General features: G+C 39.9%; 1 protein-coding gene across 1 annotated transcript; it reads right to left on the bottom strand.

The window, feature by feature from the left end:
* Nucleotides 1–797: 797 nt before the first annotated feature.
* c1ql4a (complement C1q like 4a) lies at nucleotides 798–13182 on the bottom strand. Its single transcript, XM_042492282.2, has 2 exons — nucleotides 12523–13182; nucleotides 798–2775 (listed from the first exon to the last, which is right to left on the bottom strand). Exons 1-2 carry the CDS (start codon nucleotides 13066–13068, stop codon nucleotides 2596–2598), a joined length of 726 nt encoding a protein of 241 aa, XP_042348216.1. The 5' UTR covers nucleotides 13069–13182; the 3' UTR covers nucleotides 798–2595.
* Nucleotides 13183–14499: the final 1317 nt, after the last annotated feature.

The following is a 14499-nucleotide window of genomic DNA, read 5'->3' on the forward strand; positions in this document are numbered from 1 at the left end:
TGTTAAATGACTCGGTAATGGAAATAGTTGTTAATTGCAGTTCCTTTGCTTAATCAAATGTAGAAAGTGACTCTATTTCACACAGCTCTGTTGATATAGTGTTTGTATTCAGAAATATAAATTCACTCAAAGAGGCTGGTTAACATGGTTAGAGTGAAAGTACACAGCAAGGTACTTATACTTTACTTGATCACTTTTTACTTCTACTTCTACTCCTCAACATTTCAGAGGGAAATATCGAACTTTTTACTCCACTATAATTATTAGATAACTTAAGTTACTTTATACTTTATACAAGATATCTGCACACAAGCCATATGAAAGTGCAGCTGAAACATTAAGTTGAGTGATCAGAAACTTAATTATTAATTATTTTGATAATCCTTTAGGTCATTTTAAATGCAAATAAAAATCATGGTTCCAGCTTCTCAAACCTTTCGACTTTCTGCTTTTCCTATAATTATTTTTTATTACTTGGATTTATCAAATTGATTTAAATACATTTTCCTGGTTGTACTTACATAGTTTTATTTGAATAATAACAATAACAATAATAAACTTTATTTATAAAGTGCTTTTCAAAAGAAAGTTATTAAGTTGAACTCGAATTTAAAGCAACGCAGTATTTAGGCAAATAATATCAGGCAACTTTATGGAATTCAAAACTAAAAAGGAAAGCCAGCATTAAAGATGAATAACACCAATAAAACATATAAGCAACGTTGGCCACTAACTGCCCTGGAGATTGCACTGAGGCAAATAAAATCTATTAACTAGAATAGTACAAAAATAACATTTTCAATGCAGGACTTTAACTAGTAACAGTGAAATTGTACAATGTGGTATTTGTAGTTTTACTTAGTTCAGGATCTGAATACTTCCACCACCACTGCATGAAATCACTGTAGATTTATAAATAAATTGAAAGAAATGTCTTATATTATTAAAGAACGATTTGACAAATTCACTGGGTGTATTTTTTTGTTATTGGTGCTCTCTGAAACAAATGATGTTGGTTTAAAATTTTGGAAAATCCTATTAAACCCTGAACCAATTTGGTTTGTACAATTGATCACTATATTGTTACATTTAAAATGTATACACTGGCTGGTTTTGTAGATCCTGGGTGTATTATAAGCAGAGATCAATATAATGGTATTAATGTTTGTGTCTTAGACAGTGTCTTAAGACATATTGGAAATCCATGTCATAGCAGGCAGTGGCTGTTGGTCAACCACAGTTGCTTCGATCTCAGCTGTAAGTCCACACAGCCACGTAATATATCCAATTCAGTCAGTCCAAGTGGTCACTCCAAATAAAACTGAACAAGGGTCTGCGTGTGTTTATGACTGCAGAACGAATGTGCCTTTATTGAGCCCAGACCTCCACCACGCCAAAACAACATGCAAGAACACACACAAGGTAGGTATAGATACTTTAATAGCAACTGTCTACTCAGCCAACATACCAGATAGCCCATCTCAGGATTACTGTTTATACATATGATGATACTTTAACAGGGTCCCTTAAAAATAAAGTACTAAGTAGGTATGGCAGTGTAATTACAGTAACGTGCCTGTCATGTATTGTACAACATTTAATGTAAGTAAAACACTGCAGCTGTTACTTTTCACTGCCTCATTATATTACAGTATCTATAGATCCACTCATACCCACACCCACACACCCACACACACACACACACACACATACACACACATACACAATATTGTCAATAATGCACTTGGCAATTAAAACTTCATCACACACAAGTGCCATCCATAAAACATGTTGCCTTGTTTTGTTTGATCTCGCTATGTGATGTCCTGCGTCATGATGGAAACAGGAAAGAAAGGTCAAACATCTGTGTTTATTCAGATGGCCTTGTTTTAATCAGTACGGCCCTGATGCAGGGGGAATCACAACAGGGGTTTAATTTCAACTGGTGTAATTCACTTTGGGGGGAATTTTTTTTTTACAATGAGGGGTTGCAAAATATAGGCAGGCCATTAGATCAGAGGTCACTGGAATGGAGAGCAGAAATGTATAAGGTGAAGACGGGAGTACAGCAGCTGTGTGTTTACTTCAACACCTTGATTAATGGCACCCTCAACACCATTGTTGCAAACACAATTAGACTGATAGTGTTTGTTATATTCTCACAATGTCAGTTAATATGGAACACATTAAAGTATTTTAGATATTTCAGAGCCACAACGTGCAATTGTTATGTGCACCCATACTGTACATCTTCTGATTTTCATATTTGCACAAAAGGCGACAATAGTTGCAGGTGCTCGTGATGATTGGCTCAAAATCACACAGCTCGGCTTAATTCCACTTATCTCTGATTTTCACTCCATCCACGCTTCTGTAGTCTGTTGTAATCTCAGGATGTCTGTATGTGTTTGCTTGCATTTGTGTGTGTGTATTTTTGTGTGTACATGCAGGCATCGTGTGTGTGCATGTCTGTGTATGTGCATTAATTTGCATACGTATATGTCTGTGTAAATGTGTGTTTGTGTGTATGTGTGTGTGTGTGTGTGTGTGTGGGGGGGGGTGTTGGTGTCCACCCTCCGTGGTTGAGGATAAGATTCAGTCTGGGTAGATGAGGAAGCCGGAGAAAGTGCTGTACTTGTTTGTGTTCCCTCCGTGGACCTTCCCTCCGTCCAGCTGCACACACACCTCATCACCCACGTCCAAATGCAGGATCACACTGTTGGAGGCATAGTCGTAATTCTGATCAGCGTCCTGAGCGATGGCGCTGGCTCTTACCTGTCACCCACAGAGGACACATGCATTGACAATTAGCACATGGACAAAACTGAGCAAACACTTGCAAATGTCACCGCCACTTACTCAACAGCTCTGGGAACTCATTCCTTTATCTCTTTCTGTTTCTTCCAGGGTGGGTCGTGATCAATTATCAATAGCCCTCAAATGAGACAACGTGAGTATGACATCACATTTGCATTTCTGCTGGATAAACAGACTGTGACCTGTGACCGCACAGGTGGACTGAGAACACAGCCACTCTGCCTGTTATTGACCGGCTGTGACTCAGGCTCAGGGTAAAGGGACCGAGGATTGAGATCTGATTGGGTTGTGGAGATAAGGGGACTCACTGGGGACAACAGGTTGTCTTTGGGGAAACTAGATCAGCCGAGAAACACCATCACTATCCGTACCAGCTATTGACCTGTTGCTTATGATCCTGGGCCGGCTCAATATGCATGATATTGAGTGGCAATGCCGAAGCCAGACAGTTTCACATTTGCATGCCGCGTGCGAGTTTGGTCTTATTGACCCAGCAGCAGTGGATCTTTACTTGTTTGTTAACACATTTAATTGGGTTTACTCATAGTGGACATTTAAATACACATGCCTAGATTGAGTTACGGATGTAGAGGAAATGGGGTTTGCCTATTTTATTATTATTATTATTATTATTTTGATCTCATAAGCAACACATCGCCCTGACAACATATAGTATCACTGCATTATTTAACCTTTTGAAACCTGAGCAAATTGGCTTGATTTCTTTCAAAAATATGGGAAGAAGGCAATGAGCAACAAAAGAAGAATAGACCCAGAAATTTGCAAGAAATCAGTAAAATGTACAAAAAAAATCCTGAAAAAATTTAAAATAGATAAATAAAAAGAAAGTAAAAAAGCAAGCAAGACTAATTGAAAAGTGCTTAAAAATTATGTAATTCTGTAACATTCTGTAACTCAGTGGATAGAGCAGGTGCCTCATGTACAGAGGTTTTGTACTCGCCACAGCGGCTGTGGGTTTGATTTCAGCTTCAGCCCTTTGCTGCATGTTGCCCCCCCATCACACTTAAACTTTCCTATCAGTTAAAGGCATAAAAGCCACAAAAAGTAATCTTTGAAAAAAATAAAAAAATAATTAAATCTATCTATCTATCTATCTATCTGTCTATCTATCTATCTATCTATCTATCTATCTATCTATCTATCTATCTATCTATCTATCTATCTATCTATCTATCTATCTATCTATCTATCTATCTATCTATCTATCTATCTATCTATCTATCTATCTATCTGTCTATCTGTCTATCTATATATATATATCCACCTAGCTTTTTTTCCATAGATATTTTTCCCTAGACATTTTTTCCTTAGCTTGAAAAAAATCCTCGAATTCTACTAATTTCTTGCAATTTGTGGAATATTTCTTACCAAGTTGCTCATTATGTTTTTGAAAGAAATCACACCAATTTGTGCAGGGTTCAAATGTTTAAAAACTTGTGAAAGGTGTCATAAAGCAGCAGAAAAAGTTATGCTGCTCCAGGTTTCAGAAGATTAAGAGGATAGTTCAGATTTTTTTGAAGTGGGGTTGTATGGGGTACTTATCCATATTTAGTATATTATACACAGTGTATTTCAGTTGGCACGCCCCCAGTTTGGATAAGTAGCCTAAAGTCCAACACAAAAGCTAAGTATTGTTCTGCTGTGGACAGAGGTTTGCCCCAAAATGTATATTAGCAATCTAAAAAATTCCCACCTAAAAAAAATAAAAAGTCGGTATTAGTTTAAGTGTACGCCATATTGAGAGTATTTTCACTACTGAACGTTCCATCAGACAGCCCACCCTGACAGGAAAAATTAATGGCTTCTGTCAGGGCCACCAAACTCTATCGACAAAAACAGTAATTTAGGCTCCCTGAACACAGGAGCTGCTGGTCTACAGCTGCTTTAGTCAGTTAGTTTGTGTTATTGTGTGACTTTGGTGAATCTGAACTAACCCTTTAAATGTCAAAATCACACAATAGCACAAACAAAATAACTATTAGTGGCAGCGGTAGATCAGCAGCTTCTGTTGTTTAGTTACTTAAAAATAATAAATTGCTGTTTTTCTCAATGGAGTCTTGAAAAGAGTGATATAACAATTCATTGCATTCATACCATTGGAAATCACTGCCTGACATTAAGGTAAAGCCATGAAAATATTGTGAGCATAACATACACTGAAACTGATATTTATTTTTTTAGATGGCTAAAATTAGTTTTGTTGCTGACCTGTCCACAGCAGTAGATTGTTTAGATTAAGTATCCCATACAACACCACTTCAGAAAATCTGAAGAATCTCTTTAATGGCATGTATGTATCTGGCTTCAATTGAACAGTAATATAAAGGTCTTTGAAAATATTCCGCTTGCGTATAATCTGATGAAGAACAATTTTGTTAGTGTGATCAAAAATCATTTTTGCTGTACAACCCTTTAAGATTCTTGTGCAAATATTACATAAAAAACCTCTCAAACATTTTCACAAATATAGAGGAGAATAATCATACACTAGGCTGCATTCCTAAAAACCTCTTAAGCAGGATGTATCAATAATTCTGGTATAGCAGCTCCAATCATCAGACATATGTCAGCCATCAGTGGCCTTGTGTCTGGCTCAGTGTCCGTCAACGATGGGAGCACTCAATCTGTGTCAGCAGCCAGACAAGCCACGCACATCTCCATGACAGCCACAGAATATGATCTGCAACTCAACTACCATCATGTCATCCCCATCACTGGGGCCTCTTTCTCCCCAACGTGCATGCATCAATTTGAAAACAGTCAATCTCGGAGCAACAGAGCTTGAATTACTGTAACAAAGAAAAAAAAATGCTCTTTTCCCCTAGTGCACCTATCCATTTTGCCCCCCACCACTCTCCTCCTCCCCCTCCCCCTCCCCCTCCTTTTTGAACCCATTGTTCACAATCTATCAACCCTGGAGTTGGGTTCAATTACCTGGACACTATCTTAGAGTGAATGCAGGTCATGGATGTTGCATACAGCATGTTGGTGACCAGTGGTTATGTCACTGTCCAGTCTAAACCAGATTGATTAAGGGTGCAGAGGAGGCGATCTCCTGAGGCATCACAGCTCAACAGCCACACAGTAAACTGACTATAGCTATTATTACACAACAACAGTCTTGTTTCTTGAGATTTCAGATTCTGTTGTCCATGGGGGTGTTTTAGGCAAAGGCAGCATAAAGGGGATCTGACAAAAATATTTCTCACTGCAGAGCTAGTCAGCTTTCCCCATTTTAATGTAGGATAAATGTGCACTGTAGCCACATCAAATAGGAAAGTTAAACCAAAATAGATTTGAAACAAACATTGTCTCAGCGGGGAAAACAATGATGAAGTGAAAATCAGATACTTTATTACCTGTTTCTCAGTCTGTCTAGATATGACAAAGCCTGTCTGCAATGGGGAGAAGTGATAGACATGCAGCACGAACCACAAACCTCAATCAATACAATCATGTGCAATTCACTTAAATAGTAGGTTTTGTAATGTGAATATTGTATAAAGCCGGTAGATATGCTCATTGTGTCCCTATCTGAAATCATGTTTATATACTTCTAAATTAGTACATAAAATATATGACTGAGGAGAAATGAAATTGATTGCAACTAAAACATCATTAAGTTCAGAGCACTGCAAGGCACCAATGGTAATGTGGCCTAGAGCAACAAAATGGTCAAAAACAACCTTGTCTCTGTATTTAATTAATTTAAGGTTTATTCGGTCAGGATTGAGATTTAAAATCTCTTTTTCAAGGGGCAAAGATAGGCAGCAGCACAAGATAAAAACAAAAACAATATATTACATTGTGATGTGGTTAAGAGGCTGACAAACTAACAAGGTAACTACTTTTGAATTATTTGATCCCTTCATGAAAATGTGGTGCAGATAGAGAGATACAAATAGTCTTATGTAATCTGACATCCTTTATGTTTGTTTGTGTTTATGCCCTTGTTCCATTTATGTTTTTCAGCAGAAAATCAAAATTCATATAAGAAAATAATTTCCCTTGCAATACTTTTAAGGTGCCGCAACATCAAGCATTCATTTGTATTAGAGCCATATTTTTTTTTTATACTTTTGGATAGTCTTGTGATACCCAGGCTGCCCAATTAGTGTAATTAAACACTGAACATAATCTACTCTTTCTGCGGCCCCCCTAAGACCATCTCTCAAATAACGACACCAATCCATTGTCATCTGTAAAGGTTATATTGTTGTTCTGCTTGACATGTGCAGTGACAGCCAATAACACATTTGCATCTTTGGCTGCAGCTGACAGCGATGCTGTTGTTGAGACTTCTATCGACACAAGGCATATGTCATCGTGCTCATTATTTTGACCAAGCAGTGTAACAGAGGGAGATGTAGGGAGATCTTTTCCCCCCTCAGGCCTTCTCACACTCTCATGACTTAATGCATGAAAGTGTGGTTGAATACTGTACAACAGAATCATATTCATCAGTCAGTGTAGAGATCATTTTGCCAATATCTGATATATGAATAGGCTCTGGCTGATGTTCTTGCCTGTGAAGGAATAATGCAAGCCATCCATTAATGCAGATGCCAAACAGCGAGACATGAGGGAGCCATGGTGGGATTAGGACAGGCAGCCGACAAGAGGAGATGGATACGGCTTGAGGACATGGGCTGATCCGTGTGAACCAGGCAGCACACTGTGCTGATCCTGGAGCTGGAAGGGTTGTGAGCCGTGAGGCAGGGGCCCCCGGGGTTTGCCTGTGGCAGTCTCTGTCTCTGCCTAGCCTTTTCATTATAGGGCCTCCAGTAAACACGCCTGGGAGCAGAGGGGGCCACAGGCAAGGAGGAAGGAGTAGGGAGGGGGTGTGGCAGTGTGGCGGTGTGGGGAGCAGCTGCAGTGTCATTTTCTATACAAGTGGAGCCGCGGTACTGAAGACAGACAAGGATAGACAAAAAGAAGGGAGAGGGGTGAGAAAAAAACAAAAACCAAGGGCCAAGGGGTTGAGGAAAGGGGAGGGAGGGGGCCTAGAGTAACAGACTGATCAAGCGAGGCTATTTTGTGAGGCCGGTGAGATGTGGGGGTATATGAAGTCTTGTTTTTATCTGTGGGCCTGTGCTCCACTGGTAATAAAAGTGACAGGATTCATTCACTGTGATATACTGACCTCTTAGAGCGGAGACAATAGAAAAGTAGCTGTTAAACTTACCTAAGGGACTCCGGCACATGGCAGGAGGGTTGGGGGCGGGTGGGCTGGACGATGTTGTGGAAATAGAATATTTATTGAAAAGGTTTTCCCTCTCCTTAGGGAGCCCGGGGATTACATGGCGACAAGCGACAGTGGCATTGAACCGTACCTTAGATTGTATTACCTGCCATTCAGTATTAACAGTCTGTAGTCTGCTGCACTATAATGGTTAAACCTCACAGTGTAAAAGGAATCGACTTGTTTTAGATTTTGATATTTTATTTAGAATTTTTACGTAGAAAAAAAGACGACATTAAACTTTTCTTCATACTGCAAATTCCACTCACTTTCTTGCCCTTGCTCCGAGGACAATAATTTCACCTGTAGCATATCTTTGTCTCTGTACTAGAGAAGTTAATACAGGTACTGGTCATTACAGTGAGTGATGACATTTTAACACTACTGTGTGTGAAATAGCTTGACCTTTAACTGAGCTATTAAAAGAGTCTATGACAGGTGAAAAAACAAGGGAGAGATTAAATGGGAGCCGAGCCAGTATCTATTTGTCTACATCACACATTGTATTAAGAAAATGTTATAAAGACAGTATATACAGAAGTGCACTATGGTAATATAAAGGAGCAGGTGGACAGCTTGCATACCAGTTAATGAGAGGAAAGGGAGAAGTTCTGTTGAGAAGGTACGCATGACGTGCTACCAGCCTTCACAACATAAGGCATGACAGCATTAGCATAGACTGTCTTAATAACATTAACTACCAAGATGGAATATTAAGCAACAAACAACTAATAGATTCTTGACAGCAATTTAGGAATGTGGTGATTAAATGTGTTTATAATTGCAGTGGCACAAATGAGAAGTGAATTCATAACTATAAATTTTGAGCAAGGCATAATCAATATTCAATCAAGTATCATAACAATAATCCTCCCAAAGTGGATTATCAAATTTGGCATTGTGTGCCTTCTGTGTCCTAACTGTGCATTTATCAGGGGGTGAATAGGGTGTAAGAGTGTTAAGCACATACTTGTAGATTTTGGGTGGGAAACAGTGGATGTGTTCCTCTCAATATTTAAAACCTTTGCCCCAGGGGCATAGCACCAAATTCTGGGCCCTATGCATGTAACAGTATCTGCTTACTGGCCTTCCTCTCTTGATGCATGTCTCTCTTATACACTTTTTTAATTTCTTTTTTTACAAAGTCACTTTTCTTTCTTTTCCCTTTAATTTCTTTCTTTTTTTCCTTCTTGAAATCCCGATTTCCCTTTGTTGGGGTGACGATACACATGATCGTGTGTGTTGGTGCTCCAGCAGAATAATCAGTCACTCACTCTGCTTTTTCTGCATTTAGAGATAAATATTAGTGCAGGGGCAGACTAAACCATTTCAGCCTATTCTTATTTCAAACTCATCAAATATCGCACTTGGTCAGTGATTTTGGCGTCAGACACTGACACACAAAGGCACCTTTTGCAGAGGTATGATACACCACCGAACGGGGCAATATTTGATGAGTTGGGACAAAAATGTGTTGACCATTTTGCAATTCTAAGGTGTGAGAAGGGCCTCAGAGAGCTTTGAGGGCCCCCCTCCCATTATGACCCTAATTTATCAGTCCCACTTTATCCCCAACTATGCTGCCTCTGTTTGCTTGCTTTTTATTTTGACAAAATTAAAGACATCTACACAATAAATGGATGCAGAAAATGCACATATTGGTCCTTAAAAATTCACCAGAATGCAGGAAATTAAGATTGTAATGCTAAAAATGTTCTCGTGGTGGACCTCTAGACCATATGTTTCCTCTAAATGTTTAAACCAAATCTATTTCCCTGGTTGAGCAAACATCCACATCATACATTGGAATTGTACTGTAAGTCAATTACCGTCACATTACAAGGATGGAAGCTGCTGAAGTGTGACCCGCTTCAATCGCAAATCCCCTGACTCTGAAACCCTGCCATGCTGCAATGATTTGTGAACGTTAGATTGAGGTGTGAGCAGGTGGGCTTTACAGAGCAGGGATTTAGTGAAAGTAATAGGTATTGGATCTATAGGAATCCTGTGGAAGCCCTACAACAGTCAGCACATCCTCCCGAGATCCTGGCATTATACCGCACTTATGTCACATGACATGAGTTCAACAGCCAAAACACTGTGCCTTTTAAACATCATTAGCAAAGACACATTTATACATTTCAAGGGGAAATCTATCCAGAATTAATTAATTCAGTTTTTAAACACTCCCTATCTGCAAATGGTGCAAAACACAACTTATAAACCAACTCTTTCTCTTTCTCTGGCCGCCCTTGCTCACTTATCAAGTCGAGACGTGTCGAGTGGGTGTCCATTGGTCATCGTGCCTGATCTCATCCTGGCCTTCACCACCAGCCTCCCTGATGCCTCGTCTACCAGCCCACTGTCTCCACACCTCCATTAAGTCATCTATCTTCCTCTGCTCCACCCCTGATCTTCACATCAACTCACTTGTCTTGTTTTGCTTTCACCCTTTCACTGTCTCAGAGTGGACATCTCGGCATTTCTACGTCATGTCGGGTCTCTTGTGTTTCATTCACTCTCGCTGACTCTCTCTGAGTCGTGAATTTGTTGGACTGGCTGCCTAACAAACCCAAAGTTACAAATGACCTCATCTGTTGAGGTGTAAAAGTTACAACACAAGCGGAAAGGAAAAGTGACAAATTTGTGGATAGGGGGGATTTAAACAAACCCAATGGGCAGACAAAATATCCAATAAAGCCTCAGCACCTACGGCAATGGTAAAACAGGCCGTTTGATTCTACAGTCAGGAATGCAGTCTGTCAGACACAGTGCCCATTTAGTAAACCACAGCCACTGACTGACAGTTAGAGTACCCACATGCCTCGGGGCTCCAATAACTCCAAACATGATCAGGCATTCTGCAGCACTTCATACACACTCCAATCCCATCTACCGGCAGCTCTGTTTGGGTAGATCCCTGTTAGGTGAGTGCTCTATTTAACAGGAGGCCACCTGATGGGTGTCAGATGGACCTGGGTATGGTTAAATGACTGAGTTGAGTGAAAAGATAATTAATGGAGAATCAATGAACAAGCTGGGGAGGGGTTAGGAGAGGAAAGTATAGCGGGTGTTCATGGGATCCAATCTAAGACGTATAAATTATGGAGCAGGCTAGGATGACTTGAATGACAATATAGGACATTAGGGCAGGTGGCCTCTAACATATATTCACCTTTGTGGCATGTACAATCAAATGATTTAATGAGGAATATTGTAGTTTTACATCTCACTGAATCAAATCTAAAACTATTCAAAATCAACCTTATTTACAAGTGTGGAATTAAACCATACACTATGCATGAGCCTGCATTAGCCCATGTGCACTTGTTTAAACAGTCCTTGGTGCACCGCATGTCTAGAGTAAGGTCTGAGCAGAGAGCATTTGCATTTGAAGTCCTTGATGAATGAATGAATGTAAAAAGCAACTTGAAGAATGTTTCCTGAATTTGGAGTCCTCTGATGAAATCCCTGTGATTTATCCCACCTCTCCTCTCCTCTTCCCCCCATCAGCCCCTCTGTCTTTAATTAGTGTCTGGGGAATGAGGGAGTGGATGAGTGGACTGTCAATTTTACATTCATTATTTATTTAGCTGAGGTGTAAACTGACTGGTCCACGTACTGACAGACATTTCTCCTGTGCTCTTTTGCACTTCTGTTTAGGCGATAATCAAGCTCTGTGTGTGATACTTACTAATTAGACTGTTCCTTTTGGCGGCTGCATTCTGCCACTTGTCATTTAGCCACAGCACATGTGAGAATGCAAATATCTGTAACTGTTATTTTAGACTGTGTAGCATGAATTCCTCTTAATGAGGGGAAGGATTGCTATTTCATTCTTTGGCTGTCATGTTGCCACCTGCTAAGTGGAGTGTGCTCTGAATCTGAAGAGCTCAATGTTGCCGAGGTGAATGCGAGTCGATGGTAATGCAGGATGGTCAACAGTGGGCAAAAAAAATTTGTCGCATGGTCGTGTGTGTGCATACATACAAAAAAAACATGACACTCTAGTGTACACATGCCTCCATGCACACTCACTAGGGTTGCAGCGATATATTGGTTTTAAGGTATACCATAATATGTAAGTTGAAGATTATTAGCCTATACCATGTGCATTTGCTTATCTAAGATGTTGGGAAAAACTGTATGGAGAATCTCACCTTTATTTTAACTTTTTTTTTTTTCAAAAGGGAGACTTTTTAAACATACTTAAATTTTAAAAAATGGTTCCAAGTCTTAATTATAATGTATAAACATTTGTTCAACCAAAACTAACCCTTCTGTTTAGATTCTTGTAATTATCATTCTGACTGATTATAATTATTCTGTAATATCCTGATACCCTAATACCTTGAAACCGTTATATTTTCTGAGACAATTATCGTACTGTGAAAATCTCATACCATTGCAACCCTAATACTCACAAACACATAGTTACTAACCAGTCCGTTCTTCTTCAGGTCCGCCCACATGCTGGTCCCATCACCACCTCTCATTAGAACATGGTAGGTGAAGAAGTAGATGCCAGGCAGAGGACAGGTGAACTTGCCGGTGCTGGGCTCATAGTAGTTACCTACATTGGTCACCACATCATCGAACTTCAGTATTTCGCTCCCCTCGTGCTGCTTGCGTAGCCCTGCATAAAAGGCAATTTTGGGGGTGTAGAGCGAAGGAGAATAACCACCAGGACCTGGACCTGGGGGCCCCTGTGGCCCTGGTTTACCGGGCTCTCCAGGGGGTCCTCGTGCTCCTTGAGGGCCAGGGATCCCCGGAGGCCCACGAAGACCAGACTTCAGCTTCTTCCCAGAGTAATCCTGGGGCGGGGGAGACACAGCTGTCAGCTCCTGGCCGGGCTGAGACGTAGCGTAGGGGTCACATACCATCCTGCAACTTCCAAGCATTTCATAATGGCTCCCTGCATTTCCGGCGTTCCCCCCTTTAGTGGTGTGGACCAGCAGGGGAATGGCCACCAACAGTATTAGAACCATGGCCACACCTACAGCAGCTCCAATGACGCGTTTCCTGCGGCTGAGCCGTGAAGCGGCCAGCGTCAGGAAGTCCTCTTCCCCCTTGGCTGGAATAGTGCCGGCCAGGATGAAGCCTCTCAGAAAACCAGTATGATATGAAAAGGTGTAGAAGGATGTGAAGAGGAGTGGGAAGAAATCAGCTATGGGCAAAGTATGAAAGAGGACACAAAATGGAAGACAGCCAGGAGGGAAACAAGCGGCTAAGAGGATCCTTCAGAAATGATAAAGATGTCCAAGGAACCAGGTATTTCAAAAATTAAAAAGATGGAAAGTTAATGCCTTTTTTAAGGAAATAAAAATCTTGACTTCTCAGATTTGTGGTGACACACAGCAAAAACCATAATTTAAATGATAAAGTCTGGTTCACCTTTTTTTAACTTCTTCTGTTGTCCTCCAGTTTATTTTTCAGCATAAGACAGAAACCATGACTGGCACTGAGAGGGGTGTTGTGGAAGAAGAGCTTATTAGAAGTATTCTGGAAGGAGGACTGGTGCCAAAATCAGCTCATTGAAGAGGGGCATGAAGGTATTGTTTGTTTTGCTGGATGACATATGATTTACAGTTGGTTTTGTTTTTCTCTCAAAGAAAGAAATCTTCTTTCAAGCCCCTCCTTACAAAGCACAGGATCTCACTTCATGTGGATGTCTCACTTAATGCCATGACTGTAAGTGACAAAAGTTCACCAGAGATCTTTTCCTGACACAATCATCTTATGACTTCTTCACTTCTATCTTTTTTCCACTGTCCACATTAAAAGGGAAACGTTTTCAGGGAATCAGTAACACTTTCGATAGATTCCTCCTCTGGCTATGTCTGCAAAAAATAACAAAAATACATTTAATAATTGATTTATCCTTATTTTCCATAGTTATATACATCATTTCATTGTAGTATTATTACTTTAATTCAAATAATGTAAAAAACAAAATACATAAGTAAAGATAAATGTCTTTCTTTTAAATTGAGATTGTAATGTTTTCCAGGCATAAGAAAATTATTAAAAATATGATTCTACTTTTCTTATTTCTAGAAAACGTTATCATATTCATTTACTGTATATTTTTACACATACAAATTACATGCACTGTGTGATTATCTACAATGCGCCATGAATAAATCTCTGGTTGAATTTAAAACTGTTAAAAGAAGCAGAAAAAAGACAAAGAAATACTCACCATCTGCTCTTTGCGATGCAAAAAAATGATGTTTGGAAGATAAAATTATCTGTGCATCTGTACAGATTCCGCGTCTCACCAAAAATGACTGAAGGATTTTGGACGCTGGAGTGCCGAATGGAGAGCCGGTGAACCGACGGGCGCGCAGGAGATGCCAGGAAAGTAATGAAGAGTTTCTTAATCAGCGCTTAATCCCCTCTTTTCTTTCCAGGTAGAA

The sequence above is a fragment of the Plectropomus leopardus genome, chromosome 9 (genome assembly GCF_026936395.1).
Source record: "Plectropomus leopardus strain MGB_pleo_1.0 chromosome 9, ASM2693639v1, whole genome shotgun sequence".
Taxonomy (NCBI): Eukaryota; Metazoa; Chordata; class Actinopteri; order Perciformes; family Serranidae; genus Plectropomus; species Plectropomus leopardus.

Bases quoted from the DNA above. Each gene is read 5' to 3' on its own strand.
- c1ql4a (XM_042492282.2), bottom strand. From the start codon at position 13,068: ATGGTTCTAATACTGTTGGTGGCCATTCCCCTGCTGGTCCACACCACT. The intron at 2,776-12,522 runs GTTAGTAACTAT...TGTGGGTGACAG, and splicing joins ACCTGAAGAAGAACGGACTG to GTAAGAGCCAGCGCCATCGC.